Genomic DNA, 24730 nt, shown 5'->3' on the forward strand with positions numbered 1-24730 from the left:
CATGCTTGACACTGCCAGACCCACCCGCATCCACGCTCCACACGCTGCACCTCTCTCCCTGCCTCACCCTTGCTGCTGCCAGACCCGCCAGCCTGCATCCACACGCCGCACCTCCTCCTCGCCTCACGCGCACCGCCCACATCCGCGATTGGCACAGGGACGCGGGGAGAAGAAAAAGTAAGGTGGAGCATGCGCGCGGGGATGACAGCCGCCGACAAACAGGCCCGATCTCAGAAGCAAGTTGCTGGAAGACTGCTCAGGTAAGCCTACACTTTCCCACACATGGTGCTCTATAATGTATTGCTGGGTTTTGTTGTACTCCTCCATAGCTGGTGGTATTCTGCATTGCGCTGTATAATGTATTATTGCTGGGATTTGTAGTCCTCTATAGCCGGTGCCATTCTGCATTGATTGCTGTATAATTTTACACTTTCCATTTCACTATATTGCACACCACAGTTTTTTTTTTTCTTATTTCCACCGCTCCAAGCTTGGTCTAGTGATGCACTACAATCTCAATACAAACTAGTAGTCCATCACTGGAGCCATTTGTTTTTATCCCGATTAACCGGTTAATTGAACGTAATAATCGGTTAACTAATCGATTTTGAAAATAATCATTAGCTGCAGCTCTAGATGAATGGTCACCCTACACCAGGGATCCCCCACTAACCACCAGGCAGCCTCCACTGGCCACCACAGAGCCCACTAATTATTAGGGAGCCCCCACTGGCCACCACAGATCCCACACTGACCAGCAGAGAGCCCGCACTGACCACCTGACAGTCCGCATTAGCCACCTGAGAGCCTAATTAGGGAGCCACCTCTGCTGCACACACACGCACCCGTGAAACTCTCTGGACCCCTGTCGAGAGCCCGCACAACCCACCTGAGACCCTGGAGACATCAGGCGGAGAACCCAGAGCAATGTAGCTTCATATTATTCTGCATTGCTGTAATATGTATTGCTGGGATTTGTAGTCCTCTATAGCTGATGCTGTTCTGCATTGCTGTATTGCTGGGAATTGTAGTTCTCTATAGCTGTTGGTAGTTATTATTGCTGGGATTTATAGTCCTCTATAGCTGATGGTATTCTGCATTGTTGTGTAATGTATTGCTTGGAATTGTAGTTCTGCCAATGCCATTCTGCAATGCTGTACAATGTATTTCTGAGTTAGTGGCAGAACTACCAGGGTCGCAGCAGTCATGCACAGCCCTGACGAGGCATCCATCCACTACCAGTATGCTTTAAATTTCCTAAACTGATAAATACATTCACACTACTGTTACATGGATGGCAAAAGTGGCAGACAGGGGCGGGGAGAAGGCGGGGGAAGAGGCAGAGCGGGTTGTACTTGCCCCCTGGGCTAAAAGTTGCCAGTCAGCTTCTGGACGGGAGGGTACTAGGGGGCTGGTGACTGTGTCCATGTTTCATATTACACCCCAAATGTTGGGGATGAAACATGGTCTGAAGGGTAAACTTAGCCTTGGGGCATTGTGCTTGAAGACTTAAAGGTGTTGTAAAGTCCCAGCATATCCTCTCCTGTTATAACATCAGCATTGTAATAGGAATACATACTGGAGTTGTTTTTGATAATACAATCAAAGCTTCCTTGAAAAAATCCCTTTTATGAAGTGAGTTCTGCCTTCCGTCTGCCCATCACTTCCAACAACTTCCTGAATTCCCAGTGTGCCATCCCATCATGCATTGCTTCCAGCAAGTAGTGATAATGTTACATTGTTCAGGCCCAATATTTTGACTAAAACTCTAGTTACGAGTATATTGCCTCTTTAAACATTTCATGTTTATCTATAAAGTAACCATGGATTTGGATTACTAAGATTTTCATAGGTCATCGGTGTGCATTTCCAATCCAGATCAAGGCCAGCTGAAATCCCATAAGCGTTTGTATATAAAATCTCCCCTTTGGTTAACATTACCGGCTTGTTAAAGCAAGGGATCAGCTCAAAAAAACACAAACTAAACTCTCTCTAGACTGTGACTTGTTTCTTATCAGATGTCAGCCAGGGATCAGATTGCATGTACAATGTCATCTGTGGGAATTTAAATAAGCTTTCAGATCACAGGGGTTAATTGCGATTGCCTGCGGGCACTCCTGTGAACAGCACAGTAGTGTCTTCTAACCCTCCGCTGGGAGAAGGCAGGAGGTTTTCACAGAAGTCAGGCTGATCCGAGGTGATTTGTGCACCTATTGTCACAAGAACACTTAATACGACACATAATAAATCAGCCAATTAAAGGAAAATTCCACTTTTGTTAAAAGATTAATACAAGCTACACAAAAATATTTTTTAAAGGAACGGATGTTTAAGGTCCGCAAAGATTGATTTACATTCCTAAAAACATAAACATTATTAACACTTTTTACAATGAAAAATTAGATTAATATCTTATAACACAGTAAAAAAACAAAGGCTTCCTTCCAGTTGACTGATATCCCATCCCCCCATCAATTACCTCTATTTGTCTTAAAAATATATTATTAATAAAAGATTAATATAACATTGCTACACGGGTCATTTCTTGTTGTCAATAAAAGTTACCTTTCCATCCTAATCTGTAATTAGTAAATTGCTGTAATTTTGGAAAACTGTTAAAAGTCAATACATTACGGCAACCTGGAGGTGTGCTGTACACCGTGGTATACCGAATGCCCCCAAAAATGTCATTTCCTGCTTGTGCAGTTGGTTCGCAGATTTTCACATAAGTCTGTAAAATTTTAGGCATTTCCTGCCATAGAATTTTCCTTTTTGGTGAGATACTCTCTTGGGATTAACTACTTCCAAAGCACCGGTTCCCAACCTGGGGTACAAGCAGTGGCTTCACAAGGGGGGTGTGGGGGGTGTGGCTCGCACCCGGGTGACACCATTGGAGGGGTGACACCAAAATAACTGGCAGTCATTTTGGTGTCACCCCCTCTAAAAAATCAGGCCGACATTGTCAGGACAGAGGAGGGGACACAGCAGCATACCTCACCCCACCGGGTGAACGTCCCCTCCTGTCTCTGCCGGTGTCCATACGGCCCAAGATGGCCGCGGGCAGGCGTCAATTAGATGGTCGCGCATGTGCGATAACGTCATCATGCACGCGCGTGGTGACGTCACGCGCATGCGAGATTACGTCACGGCTGGGTGTCACCAGGTTTCCGCTCCGGGTGACACGCGGCCTCGGGATGCCCCTGGGTACAAGTAGAGAATAAAGCTGCTGAAGGGGGGAGTCAGGGAATAAATGTGTGCAGCTGCATTTTCCGACACTCATTCTATAGTTTCGTCTGCCAACAGCTCAGTTAGTCCCCATCTGAGTGATGTGCCCTTCGCATCTCTTATAGAAAGACTGCGGACAAAAATGTTATTAACCCTTACAGTGGGGCTACCCCCACATTCAAGGGTTAGGTGATCCTTTTTGCCTATGGTCAAAAATAACACAGTTATACACACCTGATCCTCGGAGACGGCTTGCTCTTAGACTGGTTCCTGGAGCCTCTCTCCCCCTCCATTGCAGCAGTCTGGTCCCACAGTGTATTGGATGTGAAGACATGAGGGACATACCATCATTGCAGTGGAGGAGGAGACAGGTAGGAAGGAGCGATGTCACACCCGGGCAGCTCCAAGGATCAGTTGAGTATAACTTTTTTATTTTTGACCCTAGGCAAAAACAAGCAACGAAGGGGTGCCCCACTGCAAGGGTTAAAAAAAAAATGTTTTTCTTCAGGTGCAACAAGCTCTAGATCCAGGGAATCCAATGTCACAGACCGCACCCCAAAGAGACCGCAAGATAACACTGGACAATGCAATGTGGCATACCCCAAAGTGCCCCCCACCCCAGACTCCCAGCCCCCTCCTTCATCCCACTGACACCAACACAGTAGCATTTTAGCTCCTCCTACTGTTTGTGCACTTTGGCCACACCTACCATTCAGTGCGGCACACTATGTGCTTTACTATTAGCTCCACCTGCTGCCCCACCACCACTGAGGGGTACAGTTTATATAAATGGGCTGCCAAGGGGTATGCAAGTACAAAGGTTTGGGAACCACTGCTCAAAAGGGATGCCGACACTGCAGGAATCGGCCTGGGAAGGACACGGTGAAAAAAAATGCTATTTCTTCAGAACAGAAACAGGTAGGAATCCTCGACAAAGATTGGTAAAATCCTTGCAATGTACATTGACCACGCAGAGGGGGTGGTTTTTTCTCACCAAAAGTGGAGTCAGAGGCGTCCCGAGGCCGGGTGTCAGCGGGAGTGGTTACCGGGTGACACCGCGCCATGAAGTTATCGCTCATGCACGTGACGTCACCACGCGCATGCGTGATGAATTAATCGCGCATGCGCAGTGATCATATTGACACCTGCCGGCAGCCATCTTGGTAATGGATGCCGGCAGAGAGAGGATAGGACAGTCACCCGGCGGGATAAGGTATGCCACCTGGTCGCCTCCTCTTTCCCGAAACTGTCGGGCTCTCGGTCCATGACCAAGTGCCCAACTTTCCAATGGTGTCACCCGGGTGCGGGCCGCACCCCCTGCACCCCCCTTTTTATGCCACTGAGTGGAGTTATACTTTAAATGTGCCCATAGACATTAGAAGCTTTTTTTGGCTATCTGTAAGGAGTTTGCATGCTCCCCTGTGCTTGCATGGGTTTCCTTCCACACTCCAAAGACAAGCTGGAAGGTTAATAGGCTCCTGTCTAAATTGGCCCTGTATGCGTGTACAATAGGGACCTTAGATTGTTAGCTTTTTATTCTTTTATTTAAAACTTTTTTACCCCTCCAACTTATTGATTACGCTAATGCACCATTAGCGTAGGTAATCAATTTTAGCAGGGGTTCCCCAAGACCTGAAAAATAATTCCAGGGTTCCTGCAGAGTACATTGAGAAAGGGCCGATCTCCTTTATGCTCTGTTGACTTCTGGCCAAGAAATTAACATATAAAGTAAAAAGGTTTTCCATGAACGTCCTGACTTCCTGTCCCCGGTGCTGACTCAGTAAGTCCTATCTCCAGGTAAACAGTCCATTTCCCTGCAATAAAACTTCTCTGGGGATGAAAGCGCTCTCCTTCATAAACGCCCCATCAAGGTTATCGCTGAGCCAGAGAGTTCCTTGAAAGGAGATAAGGAAAGTGCTAGAACTTTACCAGGTTTATTAACTTGCTCATAAACTTTGTAAATCTTACTACATATACCGTCATCTTCCACACGCTCTTGTATAGACAATGCGAAGTCAGACACTTAGGCCACTTCTAGGTTTCAAACAAAGTTTTATCAAGCAGTTTTCTGTGAAAGAAGAGGAATGTATCTCAAGAGGCTGTTGAAGAGAAGTCGTTCAATTACATTCACTCAGACGGGCCCAAGAGGACTTCCAACGATCCAGAATATCATACCTGGTGGAATGTACTTATAAACTAATCATTTGTGTTCATGGTAAAAAATTGTGTGATGATTGTGATCATCTATGTACATTGGACAGGACACCTGTATTTGCTCCTGAAATATGCAGATTACTTAAAGCAGGGGTGTCAAACTCAATTTAATCGTGGGCCGCATCAACATTATGGTTGCCCTTAAAGGTATCTGTAAAACTATATAAATGTCTCTAATCTTTATCATAATTGCCTCTGCATTCGATTATCACTGGTTTTAGTAATAACTTAATACCTAGATCTGAAAGTAGAAGTCTAGGAAATGGCCTGGTGGGCCGGATTCGGCCCCTGGGCCTTGAGTTTGACACATGTGACTTAAAGGATCATTAAACCATTGCGTGTTTTTGCATATATACAGTATATTGCTAGCAAGCAGTAGATATATGCTAAAACATAACAAAACAAAAAAAACTTTTAAAAAGGGTTAATACTTACCTGTGTCTTCGCCGCACACTCCCATCCGAACATCTGAAGAGTCTCGGGCGGCCACAAAGGATCTTGGGGCGGGCGCATGCACAGTTCAGATGTTCGGCCGGGAGATGAGGAGTGACACAAGGTAAGTATATGGAGCAGCGTGCACCCGCACAGACTCTGTGGGACATGAGAAGAGGAGGACAGAGGAGTCAGCGCTGGATCAGAGACCCGCACCAGCGCTGGAGGGATAGCTGAAAAGGAAAGGAAAGAAGAAGATGATCGAATTAAGAGACATCATTTAAGGTAAGTCCCTACAGCAGGATTGGGAAGGGGGGGGCGAAAATATTTGACTTTAATGTCACTTTAAAGTGCAACTGAAGCCACAACTGTTGTTTAGTAGAGTGGAGAAGGATTAGATCCCCGTCAAGTGTCCCAATTAGGGAGATTCTCCCTCTCCATTTGTACTGGTAACAATATCACTGACAGAAAATCCTACATTTTGGGTTGTCACCAGAACAATATCACTGACAGAAAATCCTACATTTTGGGTTGTCACCAGAACAAGAACTCTTCCAATGGAGACACTAGCTCTTGCCAGCAGGGATTCTCCTCTCTTTGAAGGGATGCACTCTTTATTATTATTTGTATTTATATAGCACCAACAATTCACATACTGCACGTCCACATCAGTCCCTGCCCTCGAGGAGCTTACAATCTAAGGCTCCTATTGCACATTTGTACATACAGGGGCAATTTAGACAGCAGTCAGTTAACCTTCCAACATGTCTTTAGAGTGTGAGAGGAAATCGGAGTACCTGGAGGAAACCCACACAAGCACAGAGAGAACATGCAAACTCCATGCAGATTAGTGCCCTGACTGGGATATGAACAAGGGACCCCCAGGAGCTGCAAGGCAGAAGTCCTAACCACTAAGCCACTGTGCTGCCCTCTCACCTCCTGTTGTGGCTGTCAGACGGGAAGTGAAGGGAAATCTCCCCAATGAGACACAGGGGTTATAAGGCTCCCTTACTCTAGCCAAAACTTGGCTTCAGTACTCAAAGCACAACTCCAACAAGAGATTAAAGACACAAATTGATGCAATGTTGTATTCCATAACACATCCTTCATTTATTAAATGCAAGCAGTGTAAGTGCCAGCACCCCACTAACCGCAGACTGATACGGCTTACCATTTTATTTAGCGCGATATATATATTGCGCAATATAAATGGGTAAGCCGTATTGCACTATAAGTGCCTGTTCTGCGGTCAGCTTACTGCGTACCAATCTTCTTCTCCTGTTCACTGGTTGCTTGAAAGCCAGTATTGGGGGCTCTTGAAAGCTTGTCTTTTATATATTTTGTTAGTCCAATAAGAAAGGTATCATTGCACACTGCAATACTACGTTTTTGTCTACAAATATGTGTATAGCCCTGACATTTTTTGTTCTGACACAACTGGTATTTCATTGTAGTGAAGAAGTATGGATAGTGGCATCATGCCATCATGGGACAATGCTCAGACACTAGCAATTGGCGGTCAAGCCCAGGCATGGCATTATGGTAGGAGGTCATTTGCTCCACCAGACCTGGAAGAACCAGATAGGAGTAGAGTGCACTATGATGTAGTTGGTTTTAAAGCAGACCCTGTCTCTTTGCCCCAAATAGACAGGGTGGCAGGGTCTCTTTAAGCCTCCCTTCCCATTTACTATCAGCATAATAACCATGACATGATCTACAGGGAAGTAAATCACAAACATACCAGTAAAAAGTATCGATAATATATCTAATCAATCACCAGGAAAGCCTGGAATGCTCTAACAACATTGGCAGGCCAATAACAAATGACCATATCCGATGAAACATAAGAGCACATCACATGGCAGAACCTATCAATTAGGGGGAATGTAGAATCTGGAGTCTGGGAATTCTACACCGTCCTTCGACGGCAAAAACTCTAAAAATCATACAGACGCAAGCTTTTATCTCCTTCTCGCTGTAGAAATGTCAGGTTCTGTGGATTTTTCTGCTTTCCATCGTTCGAAATAACACCTAATAAAAAGAAAGCAGGGACTATGATGATTTCTACCCTACAAAGCTGTTCAAATGCACAATTATCCCCCACAAAAAGATTATCTGCAGGAAGATGGAGATACAGACTTAAAGGAACCGAAGATTTTGTGATCAGATGTCAAAACTAAGCTTATAACACAACCGGCTGTTTTGTTCCACTTTATTGTTAACTTAACAGCAAATACTACAGTGGCAGGAGGCATTGCATAATTTAAAGTGTACCTGTCATCAAACAAATATATAGGATGTCATTGCTGGACCATCTAAAAAAGCTAGTTGCTTGGTTGTCATCTGACCTTCCTGCTTCAGTGCTCTCTGACCCAGAAAATGTACATGGGTAAGGATTTTTTTTCTCTGAATCTAGTCTGCATAATTGTTGTGAGAAAGGGGAAGCATAACAGCCAGGCTTCTTGCATTTTCAGAAAGAAGTCAGCAATGGCAGAGGAAAGTCAGCAATACTCCACCTGGACCTGTGTCAGGTTTTATATAGCTGTCTGTGACCCCTTTAGGGGGAATTTCTTGCACTTCTTGTGCCAGAGACCCAGCAGGATATAAGCATAAATCTCCCTAAAATGAGGGTGAATGCTACCTGACAGGAGTTCTAACCCTTCCCCAATGCCTGTAAACACATAAAGGGGACACAAGCCCCAAACCGTCCTAGGTAGGTAGGTATGAACGAGATGGGGTCTCCCTAAGAGACAGAACAAGTTCATAAGGATCTAAGCCTTTCACTTACACAAAACCTTCTTTCTGCTGTACCAAACACTGCACAATATGTATCAATCTGTGGCCACTTTAATAGGTATATCTATCTAGAACCTATAGAGGGACACATTTGTTAGTTATAGTTACTCTATCCTGCTCCATTGAGGAACATAGGGCCGAAGTGAAAGACTTCCACTGTTGACGGTTCCCAGCCTTTGATTTGACCTTCAGCCAGGTCAGGTTCATGTCAACAGCCTTAATATCATCATATTGGTTTCACCTCTCTAGCAGCCTCTGGGTCTGCACTGTCCTTCGGGATTCCAATCGAGTGCCTGTCTACAGATTTCATCTGTACCTCTTCGTAAGGTATGTCCAATCTATCTGCATTTCCATTTACGCTCTCCAATCTCTGTTGCAACCGGTCTTTGGTGACACCTGCCGAGAAGCTCTATAGTAGGGATCCAATTTTGTGGCCACCAGGCATGAATGATGTATCGCAGGCAACAGTTTACAAAAAGCTGGAGTTTTTGTGTAGTTTCCACTGAGACACTCCATGTCTCGCTAGCATAAAGCAGCACAGATTTCACATTAGAAATTAAGATTCCAATCTTCATTTGAAGACTAATCTGTTTAAATGCCAAATATTACGGAGGCCTGCAAGAGCACTTTGGCTTTTCTGATCCGTGTGGAGATGTCAATCTTGATTGGGGACACATGGGGCACAAGCAATATTCAGGTATGCTGTGCCATCCATGTGACCCCCAAGAGGCACTGAGGGGCATCATAAGTATCAAGAACATACAATTCATAACTCCAGGCCTGCATCCCGGACTGCTCACACAAAGATAAGACAGATTCATAGAATCATGCTACACCCCACCAGCTACAAGAAAAATATGTCACAGCAGATATTTATCTAATTTTTAGGCATATCATTTTGGTAATTCTGAAATCACCATAACCTCTGTTTTTAACTGACAGAATAGGACCCAGCCAGGTGCTTTCCCACAGTAGCCTGATGGTCATTGTTGTAAAGAGGGATAATCTGAGCAGATGTGGACTGCAAGCTTGGACAAGTCTGGTCATTCTTCTCTGACCTGTATCGATAATGTGTGTTCAACCGCAGAACTGACACTCACTCTGTGTCCTTTGTTTTAAACCCAAGAGAAGTCTTTCTCATCAAGAGTTCCATGAAACCCTAGGATTCCTCTAGGTGCTGCCAGGGATTCCCAAAGCAATGAGCAAGGGTGGATTGATCTCCCAACTACACTGACCACCAATGTGAGGGGACAGCATGATTTTCACACTTTGTGTTTTTTTCAGGCCACTATTATTATTTGTACCATTTCATGTTATTACTGAAAACAATCTTAAACAATCTTGTCGTATATCATATTCTTACTAGAGGTTGACAGGGGATCCATGAGTTGTGAATAATGGTGAATATCAATCTCCAACCTACACTGCCCATCAATGTAAGGCGGCAATTTTTAACTGACATCCAATGTAAGGTCTCACCACTACCATGACCATCAATCTAAGGGCTCACCTCTACACTGACCATCAATCTAAGGGCTCACCTCTACACTGACCATCAATGTAAGGGCCCACCTCTACACTGAACATCAATGTAAGGGCTCACCTCTACACTGACCATCAATGTAAGGGCCCACCTCTACACTGACCATCAATGTAAGGGCTCACCTCTACACTGACCATCAATGTAAGGGCTCACCTCTACACTGACCATCAATGTAAGGGCTCACCTCTACACTGACCATCAATGTAAGGGCTCACCTCTACACTGACCATCAATGTAAGGGCTCACCTCTACACTGACCATCAATGTAAGGGCTCACCTCTACACTGACCATCAATGTAAGGGCCCACCTCTACACTGAACATCAATGTAAGGGCTCACCTCTACACTGACCATCAATGTAAGGGCCCACCTCTACACTGACCATCAATGTAAGGGCCCACCTCTACACTGACCATCAATGTAAGGGCTCACCTCTACACTGACCATCAATGTAAGGGCCCACCTCTACACTGACCAGCAATGTAAGGGCTCACCTCTACACTGTCCATCAATGTAAGGGCTCATCTCTACACTGTCCATCAATGTAAGGGCCCACCTCTACACTGTCCATCAATGTAAGGGCCCACCACTACACTGACCATCAATGCAAGGGCCCACCACTACACTGACCAACAATGTAAGGGCCCACCACTACACTGACCATCAATGTAAGGGCTCACCTCTACACTGACCATCAATGTAAGGGTCCACCTCTACACTGATCAGCAATGTAAGGGCTCACCTCTACACTGACCATCATTGTAAGGGCTCACCTCTACACTGACCATCAATGTAAGGGCCCACCTCTACACTGACCAGCAATGTAAGGGCTCACCTCTACACTGACCATCAATCTAAGGGCTCACCTCTACACTGACCATCAATGTAAGGGCCCACCTCTACACTGAACATCAATGTAAGGGCTCACCTCTACACTGAACATCAATGTAAGGGCTCACCTCTACACTGACCATCAATGTAAGGGCCCACCTCTACACTGACCACCAATGTAAGGGCTCACCTCTACACTGACCATCAATGTAAAGGCTCACCTCTACACTGACCAGCAATTTAAGGGCTCACCTCTACACTGGCCATCAATGTAAGGGCTCACCTCTACACTGGCCATCAATGTAAGGGCTCACCTCTACACTGGCCATCAATGTAAGGGCTCACCTCTACACTGGCCAGCAATGTAATAGCTTTTCTCTGCACTGCTCATCAACATAAGGGCTCATCTCAACAGTGACCATCAATATATGGGGGACCTTCTCCATTTGCCATGTGTGTAAGGGTACACTAAAAAATTCACTGTCTGTGCTTGTTTTCTGGCTATTATTATTTTTTTCTAAATATTATTGAAAATAATTTTGTCAAATAGAGCAAGGGGTAGTCCTAAAATGATCCCCTCTTGGTGTCAAATTTTCAGTTTACTAAGCACACTAATATACTATGAGCTGTAGATATATATTTTTTTAATCATGGCAAATTGTTTCAAGAGTTCCTCCAGGCTAACAAGGTTGAGAACGGCTGCCTTAGAGGCTGTATTGTGTAGAAGTCCCAGGAGGCCATCAGTTTCAGAAATGCTGTAATAACCAGGCACAAACAATCATTCCATTGTCAAAGTTACAAAGATCTTCCATCTTCCAAATTGTAATATTTGGTCAAAATATAATGGAACCGCTTAACCATGTCTGCATTATTTATTATATAGTATAGTATATATACAGTAAACTCCCTGTTATCCTGGATCCACAGAGATTGGTAGATTCCAGATAAATGTGATTTCTGGTTGCTTGAGAGTTACTATTAAAAATAGGTCTAACTAATGCCATACCCCATACTATAACATATCAATTTAAATGCAGTAATCAAAGGCAAATTAAGACAATCAGACACACGATCGTTTCCAGGATAATACATGCCGCAGATCAGCAGAACAGTGAGTACACAGGAGATTTTTTTTCTGGTTAGATGAGAGTTCTGGTTAGTTGAATACTGGATAACAGAGAGTTTACTAGAGAGAGAGAGAGAGAGAGAGAGAGAGAGAGAGAAACATACAGTATATATATAATCCTCTGTATTCTGTATGTACCCCTGTGTTATTTCTGTGTAAATCTGATCTGAACGTATTATGTAACAAGAAAAAAATGTTGGGGACACACAGTTGCCAAGGCTGATTGGATCAGACTAAATCAGGTGATCAAAGTTCTATGAGTCATTGAATATAATGTAACCAAGATACGAATGTAATCATTACGAGGCCGAGTGTAGAATCTGAGAAAAAAAGTGTAATAAATGACAAAGTAAAGTAACAGATGTACCAAATCAACATAACGGCACAGAAAGGTTGTAGAAATACACTAAGGATGTAACAGTAGCTTATTGTAAAAACATGAACTCTAGCTGCCAATAGCTGACTAATCAGAATGGTTGTTCTCCAACACAAACCATTCCATGGCCTCCATGTCATCAGACTGTGACTTATTCTACCTCTCTGGATTCCACAAACAAGACCTTGCATTATAAAAAAAAACATTAGGGCCGATTTACATCTATGCGGAGCAGGAATAGGTGTGTTACCGCATTGCAGTGACATGCATTGTGAATAGCACCCCAGTCCACTAAGACAATGCATCCATTTATAGATGAACTCTGGGTATTTTAAAAATGAACCTTGCAGTGAGGCTACCCCACACTACAAGGATTAAGTGCACGTTTTGGTCTAGGGTCTAAAATAAAAAAGATATACTCACCTGATCCTCTGTCCTGCCCAGCTACAAGACAAGCCCCTGCAGTCTCTTCTTGCCTGGGCTCTTGCAGTCTAAGGATTCATAACGTCATCACGTCCATTGGCTTTCAATGGACGTGAAGATGCCGAGGGACATTTCATAGCCAGAGGAGGAGGAGAGAGGTGAGAGGTCACCACTGCGGGACCAAGGATCAGGTGATTGTATCTTCCTTATTTTAGGCCCTAGACTAATATGAGTGCTTAACCCTTACAGCCCTACTGCAAGGGTTCATTTTTATAATGCCCAGACCTTTTCTTTAAATCCCATTACCTCCGACTCCATCTAGGTCTGGCACAAAAAAAAACCCAGTAGCGTTCCATTTTGGCAGACCTGACCGTGACAGATAGGAGGTAATCAGATGTAAACAGAAACATGTCCGCTAACATCCGACTCTCCATTGATCTACCATGGGCCCTGTTAGTCAAAAGATGAAGGAAAAAACTAAACAGACACGGAGTGACATCTGTCCTCTTCTGCTCCGATCAGCAGGAGATCTGTGCATGGATTCCCTGCTGATTGGAGTGAATGGCCCTCATGGGAAAGGGAGCAACAGTCCACAGTTACGCCCCATTCACACCTGAGCATTCTGTGGCTGCACAGGAGGAATCCCATTGATTTCAATGGCCTCGGTTCACATCTGAGCATTTTGACACTTGTAGCAAAACACCTGTAGCTCGAAAAACTACATGAGCTTCTTTGGGGGGCAGAGATGAGCATTTTGACCTCAACAGACTTCAATGGAGCAGCTGGAAATAGGCTAAAAAAAATGTGTTTTCTTGGATAGTACCTAGATTTTCATTGGCTAAAAATAATCATAAAATAATAATAATAATAATAAATAATATGTTCAGGCCTGAAACTAGATCTAAAACAGCTGTACAAAAAAAGACACTCAGCTCAAGTGTGAATGCGACTTAAAAAAGAACTCTGGGCTTTTTAAACATTAAACCTTGCACAGGGGCTACTCCAAGGGTTGGGTGCTCATTGTGATCTAGGGGCCAGAATAAAGAAGATACCCCCACCATATCCTCCATCCAAAAGCTTTGACTGCTCACCTCTAACCCCCTCCACCCCAGCTGTGGAATATTTCTCAGTGTCCTCATGTCCAATACAAGTCAATGGAACTGTATGAGACGTCATGACGTCAGCGGTACTTAGATTGCCAGAGCCCGAGAGGAAGAAACTACGGAGATCGCTCTAGCAGCCAGGCAGAGGATCAGGTGCGTATATTTTCGTTTTTTAGAACCTAGACCAAAATGAGCGCTTAGCCCGTGCAGTGTGGGGGTAGGCCCACTGAGGGGGTTAATTTTAAAAATGCCCGGGCAATTCTTCACAGAGCTCAGCAGGAGAAAATACAGAGTGATCACATTCATTTGTGACATCAGAAAAGATACTTTGTTCCTTTTTGTGATACAGAACTTTCCATCCAGAGACCTTCTTCCATATCAAGGCATTCCTCCCATAACCAGAAGACAGAATACAGAGAGAGAGGACAGGTGCCGTGCTACGCAATACTCTTTCAAAGTTACAATCCATCTCCAGCATGTCTAAAGGTATCTCTACGCTTCACAGCCGCCATGACACATCGGCAATAACTCAACACAGACCAGACAAGCGATAACCAGCAAGATGTGGAGCGTGTCTCTGCCAGCACAGCTCTAACACGCTGCTGGTATATCTGGTACATCACAGCATCGCACTGCCGCTTATCAACGCTCTCTCATCAAATGTGTGAAATGAACCGCAACACTCACCGAAAGCATGTCGTCAGCTCTCCCGTAGACTTCAGGCACGGGTACTTTGTGGTGGTGATCTTACTCTCCGAACACACTTCCCTGTGGAGGAACAGCAATACAAAAACCTATTATCGGATGCACAGGAAGGTATGAGGCTTAATAAGCAAAAAAACAACGTGAGCGGTTTCAACTATTTAGACAATGTTTCTGCGGAAACCCGTGCGTTATGGAAACGCATGAGAATGCACATTAGGGCCCATTCACACCCTGCCTTTAAGTAGCTTGAAGCTCCAAAACGCTGAACACAAGGAATCCCATTGTATTCTATGGCCCCTGTTCACACTAGAGCGTTCTGCTCACGCCTGTGAAATGAAAAACTACATGAGATTCTTTTGGGGACAGATCTGAGCATTTTAATTCCCATGGAGTTCAATGGAAAATCCTTAAAATGCGTTTTTGCATGATGTCACAGAAGCTACTGCTTTCCATGGGGCCAAAGAGAATAAAAATTCTGAAGGTGAATGCCTGCAAAATGCTTCAAAATGGAAAAACTCAAAAACATGTTTGAAAAACACCTCAAAAATGTGTGAAAATGCCAACGTCTGGGTGTGAACTATGTGCATTGGTGCGATGTGGTGCCATTCATTCTAAATACATTAGGATGCCATTGGGTGCTATTCTGAATGACACCATAATGCACCAGCCAATGGACTTGGTTTGCAGCTGGGGAGTAACTAGAAATCACAGGGCCCCATAGCAAAATTTTGTATGGAGCCCTGCGATTTCTAGTTACGCCCCTTGCAGAGCCCACCTGAGATCCCACACATCCCACCTGAGAGTGACCCTGCAGAGTACACCATAGACTCTCTATGGTAGGCTCTGCAGGGTCTCAGGTGGGCTGGTGACACCCTTGCACACCTCTTACCTGTCAGCCCTGATCCGCTGTCAGCATTCTCCACCGCCAGGCCCCGCCTCCTCCTTGGTCACCAGTGGGCCCCACCTCCTCCTTTACCGCCGCCGGGCCTGGCCTCTTCCTCTTCCACCACCACCCTTGGGCAACACCTCCTCCTCCTCCTCTTCTGGCCTCCTCCACCACAGCTGCTGGCTGTCACTGACTCAGCAGCGGCTGTGAGGAGGAACGCACCGCTGCATAGATCACATAGGTTGTCAGTGATCTGGACTGCGGCGCGTTCCTCCTCACAGCCGCTGCTGAGTCAGTGGCAGCCTGCGATGAGACTTCTGATATGAAGTGGAGCTCCTGATGTAAAAGAGGGGCTACCGATGTAAAGGGAGCTCCTGATATAAAGGTGGAGTCCTGTCATGTAAGGGGGGCACCTGATGTAAAGGAGGGGTCCTGATGTAAGGGAGGGCTCCTAATGTAAAGGGGGCTCCTGATGTAAAGGGAGCTCCTGAGGTAAAGCGGTGCTTCTGGTGCGAACGGGGGGCTGCTGATGTAAACGGGGGCTCCTGATGTAAAGGGAAGCTTCTGATGTGAAGGCGGTTGATGATGTAAAGTGGGGTCCTGATGTAAAGAGCGCCTCCTGATGAAAAGGGGGGCTCCTGATGTAATGGGAGGCTCGTGATATCAAAGGAGTTAAAAAAAGGTTTGAGTTCTGTTGATCCAAACCCCCTATAACTTGTCTACCTGATTCAATCACAGGCTTCTCAAATAAAATCAGATGTTTATCATTATCTTTATAGAACAAGTTATATCCTTGTGCATCCTGGAAAGATTTGTTACATTGTAATATAATAATAATAAGAATATTATATCTTTCACAGCAAACCATCACATCAGAAGCACCCCAGGAACTCGTCAATGAGGAGCACACAATACAGACTACACCACTGAACGAACCTCCAGGGGTCTGCAGCTGTCTGCCGGCTGTGATCGCACTTCTACAGTGCAGGGACCGCACAGCACTGTGTGAAGGAGAACGGGGAAGGTCAGGATGACGATGACTGGTAAGGGCCACAGGGGGGGTGACCTCACCTGCAGCTACTGCAATGTGTCACCAGCCATGACATTTCAGAGATCAGGAACTCACCTGTCACTTTCCACCTCCTCCCTGTAGGTCCAAGCCAGCCCCAGGGGCAGGAGCAGCAAGAGGCAGCCCAGGCACAGGCAGATCCTCCGGGCCCCTCTCTCACACATTGGCCCCTGCTCTTTTCCTGGCTCCTATGCCCTGCTGGGTGAAGTCTCCTGCGCCCACCTCTGAGCTCCACTCGCTGGAGGGCACACGCACGCAGTGCCGGGGATGACCTACAGGGGGCGCTCCGGAGACCGTCAGTGCCGGTGGAGAAACTTGTGAAGTTCGCAGCAGCCGCAGCGCTGAAGTCGGGCTCCGGTCGGTGTATAACGCTCCGTACAGATCAGAGGCAGAGAGCGAGACAAGTCAAGGACGAGATCGGAGTCGGGCGATTCTGGATCAGGGAGTCAAACGGCCAATCTGATCATCTGTCGGTTCCGGATTCCTTTCCCGTAGATCGTCTGCTAGTTCTGGCTCGTGTGTACTGGGTCTCCTCTGATTGCCTGCAGTAGATCCCTTCTGATCCTTGCAGATCACCTATACAATCTGGATGGCTTGCATTGGCTTCCTTCCGATTTCTGTAGATCTCTTTAGTCTGGATCCTTTGCCTGAGATCCCTTTGGACTGTCGCAGGTCACCTATCCAATCTAGATCCCTTGAATAAGTTTCCTGATCCGTGCAGATCACCTATGCAATCTGGATCCTTTGCACTGGCTTCCCTCTGATTGCTGTAGATCACCTCTTTAGTCTGGATCCTTTGCAGTATCGCAGGTCACCTATGCAATCTGGATCCTTTGCATTGGGTTCCTCCTGGTTGCTGCAGATCACCTCTGTTGTCTGGATCCTTTGCCTGAGATCCCTTTGGACTGCCGCAGGTCACCTATCCAATCTAGATCCCTTGAATAATTCTCCTTCTGATCCTTGCAGATCCCCTATGACGTCCTTTTCAATCGTTGAAGATCACCTGTTTGGTTCTGGATCTCTTCAGTAAGTCAGCTTCTGATTTTTGCTGATCACCTTTTCAGTCTGGATCCTGGACATGAGATCCCTTTGGATTCTTGTAGATCCCCAATTGGACCCTGTGCAGGATATTGCATACAGATCACCTCTGCGATAGATCCTTGGTCCTTCTAGGTGGAGCAGATCACCTGTTGGATCACTTGCAGCAGGTAGGTAGGTGGGTAGGTAGATCCCTTCTGCTTCTTCCAAATAAGCTGTTGGGACCCTTCTACCAGATCCCTTTTGCTTCTTTTTGGATCTGTGTCCTCAGCTGTAGGATCCCTTCTGATCCCTATGGTAGATCACTTTGGAGTTCCACTGCAATCACGACCATTGGCCCCCCCTATGTCACCAGGAGAGTGTTGGCTCAGCTCTGTCTTTTCCTTCTGAAGGTGACCTGATATTCTGTAAGTACTCTCAGTGCTTGTGGCACAACGTTGTATGTGTTCTGTCCCAGTCCTGGCTGTGCTATCCTCATGTACAGTCACCTTCTGTATGTGTGTTGCTTGCCTTGCCTGTCATTCAGCTTCTCAGCCTCTGTGCTCTGGGTTTTCCTTCAAGGTGGGATTGATTTCAGGCTTTCATGTGACAGTTTTGGATTGTTGAGTTTCTGGGATGTTTTTAGTGCATAGAGGTCCAGTGATGAGGGAGGAGGGGCTGTGTGTGGTGTGAACCATCAATCAGAGGGAGAGCTGAACTGCTTCTGAAAATGCTGATCACCTGGCTGTCATTACGTTCTGAGTCACTGGCCCAGAGCAAGTGAGACTTAGAGCTCCTGATCTGCACACTTGTTCCAGTTCAGTGACTTCAAAATAATTAAAGCCAGTGGATGAGCATGACAGCCAGGAAACTGGAAAGGTCCTGCAGCACCCCTATTTCTTCTACAAGGGTTAATTCACGCAAATACGTATGTTTGTGTCCATAGGATTGCATGCATTCACGTATCTATAGGATTGAATGCGTTCACATGTCCATAGGATTGCATGCATTCACGTATCTATAGGATTGCATGCGTTCACATGTCCATAGGATTGCATGCGTTCACATGTCCATAGGATTGCATGCATTCACGTGTCCAAAGGATTGAATGCGTTCACGTGTCCATAGGATTGCATGCGTTCATGTATCTATAGGATTGCATGCGTTTACATGTACATAGCATTGCATTCATTCTCGTATCCATAGGGTTGCATGCATTCTTATGTCCAGAGGATTGCATTCATTCTCATGTCCATAGTGCTGCATGCATTCTCGTGTCCATAGGATTGCATTCATTCACGTGTCCATAGCATTGCATGCATTCTCGTGTCCATAGGATTGCATTCATTCTCGTGTCCATAGGATTACATGCATTCTCGTGTCCATAGGATTGCATGCATTCTCGTGTCCATAGGATTGCATGCATTCTCGTGTCCATAGGATTACATGCATTCTCGTGTCCATAGGATTGCATGCATTCTCGTGTCCATAGGATTGCATGTTTTCACATCTGATACCATGTACTGCATATCTGACGTCAAATAAAGACATATCGATATGCTGTACCTTGGTGTGCGGGTGACTACCTTCTTCACATAGGACAGTGTGGCCACAATACTCTGCACGCAGGTATCCACATGTATACTCTATACACTGCAGGTGAACTTGATTTGGAAAGCACATGTTAAAGAATAACTCTGGGCAAATAAAATCTTCACCCTTTCAGTGTGGCTACACCAGCACTGCAAGGGTTAAGTGTCCATTTTGCCTAGGGAGCTAAAATAATCCACGGCTTCCTCACGCCCTATACACTGTATTGGACATGATGACTCACGGGATCTTCGTCCACTGGAGCGGAGGGAGAGCGAGACTACGAGGACGGGTCTAGGAGCCAGCCAGGATCGCGATTCTGGTGAGTATAATTTCGTTATTTTAGCTCCCTAGGCAAAACGAGCAGTTAACCCTTGCAGTGCAAAGGTAACCCCACTGCAAGGGTTAAGATTTATTTGCCTGGAGTTCTTCTTTAATACTCCTGTGTTTAAATATCCTAAACACAGGGTTGCTAGTGTTAACAGGTTAGGGTAGGTCAGGAGAGGGGGGCAAAAAATGATAAATGACTTATCTTTTAAACATTTTCCTTCTATTGGATACCCCTCCTGTTAAGCAACGCAGGCCAGTGCTGGTGTTGTAAATGAGTCCTTATGGCCAGAAAACATTTACCTGTAAGAAAATTTAATTGCCGAAACATTTTTTTTCATTTTGGAGACAGTAGGGAAGAATTAAAACCCATGTGAGTTTATTTTTTGCTGCCACCCATTGGAGAGGTTTCCCTTTCACTTCCTATCCGTAAAACACAACAGGAAGTGAGGGAGAATCTTTGCAGAACGAGGGGAAAAATCTCTTAGTTGTCACCAAAACAGGTGTCACCATTGGAAGATTTCCCCTCGCCTCTTGCTTACATTTTGGATTTCTTCCAACTTTCTGTCGTGGTGACCGTGGACAGATGAATGGGGTGAATCTACACAACGGGTGCACAGCAATTAAATCTTTATAGGGGTTCTTATTGTTCCCCAATATCTAAAACTAAAAAAAATCATACACTTTAATTATTCAGAAGTACAATGCCTGACTGTTTCCTTTCTAAAAAGTGAACCTTATCATTTAGGCCTTGTTCACACCAAGCGCGGAGCAGGTGCAGAGCAGATCAGTTGCAGACCGGATCAAAACTGCGTCCAAATTATTCCAATGGTATTTTTTGCTCCAGTTCACATCGCAGCGTGCAGTTCCAGAGCAGGTGAAAAAACTGCAGCAAGCCCTATTTTACCTGCTCTGGATCTGCAAACGCATCAAAAACGCGTGCAAATGCCTGGAACGCACTAAAAGCCCATTTTAAACTTTAAACTTTTTTTTTTTTTTTGTCAAAAACACATCTAAAATCGGAAACCTGACCGGATCTGCTCTGCATTTGGTGTGAACAAGGCCTTACAGATTTCAATAACATTGGTGGTCAGTGGGAAGAATGCCCCTTACATTGGTGGTCAGAGAAATGTTCTTTACATTGGTGGTCAGTGAGAAGAATGCTCCTTACATTGGTGGTCAGTGGGAAGAATGCCCCTTACATTGGTGGTCAGAGAAATGTTCTTTACATTGGTGGTCAGTGAGAAGAATGCTCCTTACATTGGTGGTCAGTGGGAAGAATGCCCCTTACATTGGTGGTCAGAGAAATGTTCTTTACATTGGTGGTCAGTGAGAAGAATGCTCCTTACATTGGTGGTCAGTGGGAAGAATGCCCCTTACATTGGTGGTCAGAGAAATGTTCTTTACATTGGTGGTCAGTGAGAAGAATGCTCCTTACATTGGTGGTCAGTGGGAAGAATGCCCCTTACATTGGTGGTCAGAGAAATGTTCTTTACATTGGTGGTCAGTGAGAAGAATGCTCCTTACATTGGTGGTCAGTGGGAAGAATGCCCCTTACATTGGTGGTCAGAGAAATGTTCTTTACATTGGTGGTCAGTGAGAAGAATGCTCCTTACATTGGTGGTCAGTGGGAAGAATGCCCCTTACATTGGTGGTCAGAGAAATGTTCTTTACATTGGTGGTCAGTGAGAAGAATGCTCCTTACATTGGTGGTCAGTGGGAAGAATGCCCCTTACATTGGTGGTCAGAGAAATGTTCTTTACATTGGTGGTCAGTGAGAAGAATGCTCCTTACATTGGTGGTCAGTGGGAAGAATGCCCCTTACATTGGTGGTCAGAGAAATGTTCTTTACATTGGTGGTCAGTGAGAAGAATGCTCCTTACATTGGTGGTCAGTGGGAAGAATGCCCCTTACATTGGTGGTCAGAGAAATGTTCTTTACATTGGTGGTCAGTGAGAAGAATGCTCCTTACATTGGTGGTCAGTGGGAAGAATGCCCCTTACATTGGTGGTCAGTGAGAAGAATGGTCCTTACATTGGTGGTCAGTGGGAACAATGCTCCTTACATTGGTGGTCAGTGGGAAGCTGCAGACACCCATCTTAGAGCCAGCAGGGATCAGGTAAGTAAAAATGCTTTAGACAATCCCCATAGACAAGAATGAGCAGTTAACCCTTGCAGTGCAAGAATTTTTTTTGTTTTTTTAAATCTGCAAATAGAATTTAAACTGATTAGTTTGTTTTTTGCTGGCTAACTTTTAAAGTGTGCTGCGGACTCCTCTTGTACTGTTTTGTATACAGGCCTGCCCATGCACCATATTTGCTTTTTACTTTAATTCATGACCGTTCATAGCCGGCGTCTTACCTGAGTCTGCCCTTTTATTATTGCCATATCTTTAATACTATTAGGATACTTTTCTTCCAGGCATAAACCAACATGATCTGTTTTCAGCGTTAGAAAGCATCGCCTTGCCAGAAACATAAGTTCATTTGTACACATGGCTGTTTTCTGTTGGATAACTTCTTGGAATCACAAATATTTTTTCATGACAGAATCACATGGAACACAGACAAAAGGCTCGGATACCGCTGGTGTAATGCTGTTCGTATTTCCTCCAGGCCTACGGAGACCATGGAATTTAAAGTGTACCTGTTACCCAGTGCCTTGTGGATGTGGCTACTTTGCAGGCTATGTTAGTATCTTAGAGAGTGCTGACTAACTGTACATTGGGGACTTGTGGCATTGGGAACCTACTAGTAGAGATCAGACCAAACATAATCCAAACCTGAGCTCATCCGAACATGGAAGTTATATGGGCCTTCCACCCAATCAGCTCCCAGTCAGGGCATTCTCTGCCCCGCAGTTGACCATAAACAGGGCCGGATTTCCCACAAGGCCACCAAGGCCCGGCCTTGGGGGTGGCAGGGAGCATAGGGGCGGCAGGGGTATAGAATCTTCCGACGCCCGGGTCATGCAGTTTCGGGCGCAGGGCGGGTGGTTGTTTTCTACATTTAGCCCTACTTTGGGCAAGGCTAAATGTTGAGCGGGGCAGCAGTGATCTCGTCGATGTCGCCGAGATCACTTGTAATAAGACTGCAAGTCCCCCCTGCCTCCGCTGTGTACCTCTCTCTGGAGATCTTCAGGATGAAGAGCGGGCAGCAGAGCAGACAACGTCCGTTCTCTGCTCCGTGTAAACAGTGAGAGTGGAGAGCTGCACTAGCAACCTTCCCCTTTTGAGAAGCTCACAGTGTGCAGTTAAATCAGAGGAAGCAATCCCAGTCCAGGAGAGGAGCCGGTACAACCGTGCAAGACTGGAGGGAGGGTCGGAGGTCAGCTTTAATATGTTACTGTATGTGCACTTGAATGTAAATGGCAACACCAAATGATGTAAAGTAACAGAAGATACATGAGAAGTTATAATAAAAAAATAGGGATTATGCTCATTATACAGATCAGTGAGGAGCGCTCATTTGCCTGGAAAGGGTCTGTGTATGGCCGGCTCTGTGGAGTTCTATTCCTGTATTTGTCAGCTCCCTGGTTGTGATAGGTAGACAGTCTTTTGTAGTGTTTACATTATCCTGTCCCATCACTAAACTCGTCTCTTCATGTCAGTGTGACACTTATCCCACTTTGTACTGACGCGATGCTCTTCACGCTGAGTAAACACCAAGTCGCTGTCAGTGAAAGGGGAGCTCTTCAACGAAGACCTTGAGAAGTGTTATTCCATCTTGTAATACAGAGCCCCTTGTAATGCCCGACATAGACAGATGATTTGTATCATAGTGCCAGCTTAGGCTAGCTGCATTGGGGCCCTTTAGACCAGGGGCCCAAATATAATGGCCGTTCCACATTTATCGGCTACATTACATTCCATATTGAATAAAGGATCCCTCCTCTTCATCTTTTACATCTCTTTTTTGTGTTTGTAAACCCAGGCATTAAAAGTCATTATGCTTCTTACTAATTACCTTTTAATTCATAGGTTTAATTGTTACTATAAAATTGTGTATATATATAAAAATACTTGTTGATCCTGCAAGCACCTGGCTCTTTCTCTATAGACATGGCAATGAAAACCACAGGGTGCTTCCTGGTCTACTACTGTCATGCCATCCTGCGCATTTCCTGGTTGGGTTTACAGGACGCCCCACCGCCTCCTGTACAATGGCGGAGGAAGCCACACCTTCCGGCCCACCTACAGCTCTTGATTGACAGCTCCTGGAGGGAACCACAGCAAGGAGCAGCAGAGTGTTCCCCCGAGGGCTTGTGTGAGTCTACACCACCAGCCCTCGCATCTCGGGGACGAACAGGGAAGATGGCGGTCACATGACGCCACCAAAAACAAGTATAAAAAATATATTTTACTGGTCACATTTAAGAATTTTTAGGTGGAATGTTAAAGGAAGGTGTCAGGATTGTTATTGTGGTTTTTGGAGGCAAATAGTTTACAGATACTTTAATTTCTTCAATGTGCTATTTGGGCCTCCAGTAAGATTATATTGATTATTATTATTATCATTATTATTCATAATGAAAATAATTATTATGTTATTTATTATTATACAGGATTTATATGTTAGTTTTTTTTAGAAGCTGAAAATCTGAACATATTTGTATGCAACATTGCTGCATCAAGGCTCTGTGGCTTTGAGTTACTTTTCTGGTCAGAAGTGCTGACCAGAAAACCACTCTAAACAACTCAGTTTACCAATTGGTAAATGTGGTGGCTGCATTAGTTTTCTTTTCTATGCTCCTCAACACTGTCTGAAGGCCATAATATGATATTACATAATAAAAAATAAAAAAAGCTACTCGATAAATAAATATTTATTTTCTATGCCCCTCAGCACCATCTAGTGGCCATAATATGGTATTGCACAGAAAAAAAGTTTAACAAAATAAGAATACATTTTCTATGCTCCTTAGCACTATCTGGCAGTCATAATGCAGTATTAAATTAAGTAAACATTTAAAAACAGATTGCCTTGTATAAAAAAAACGAAAGAATTTTCATTTTCGCATACATCTGCACAGAACGAACATTCACAAATATTTTCCGGGTGAACGTCC

The 24730-nt window shown here is 45.0% G+C and overlaps 1 protein-coding gene across 1 annotated transcript in view; it reads right to left on the reverse strand.

Moving 5' to 3' along the window:
- The window catches only part of CCBE1 (collagen and calcium binding EGF domains 1), a 284295-nt gene extending 267368 nt beyond the window's left edge, over positions 1–16927 (reverse strand). The window contains exons 1-2 of the mRNA XM_018570448.1: positions 16787–16927; positions 14757–14837 (exon numbers count right to left, since the gene is read on the reverse strand). Of these exons, the coding sequence (XP_018425950.1) occupies positions 14757–14837; positions 16787–16893 (188 nt within the window). The 5' untranslated portion in view covers positions 16894–16927. The remainder of the gene's footprint in view (positions 1–14756; positions 14838–16786) is intronic.
- Positions 16928–24730: the final 7803 nt, after the last annotated feature.

The sequence above is a fragment of the Nanorana parkeri genome, unplaced genomic scaffold, assembly GCF_000935625.1.
Source record: "Nanorana parkeri isolate BGI_ZX_2015 unplaced genomic scaffold, ASM93562v1 scaffold38, whole genome shotgun sequence".
Taxonomy (NCBI): Eukaryota; Metazoa; Chordata; class Amphibia; order Anura; family Dicroglossidae; genus Nanorana; species Nanorana parkeri.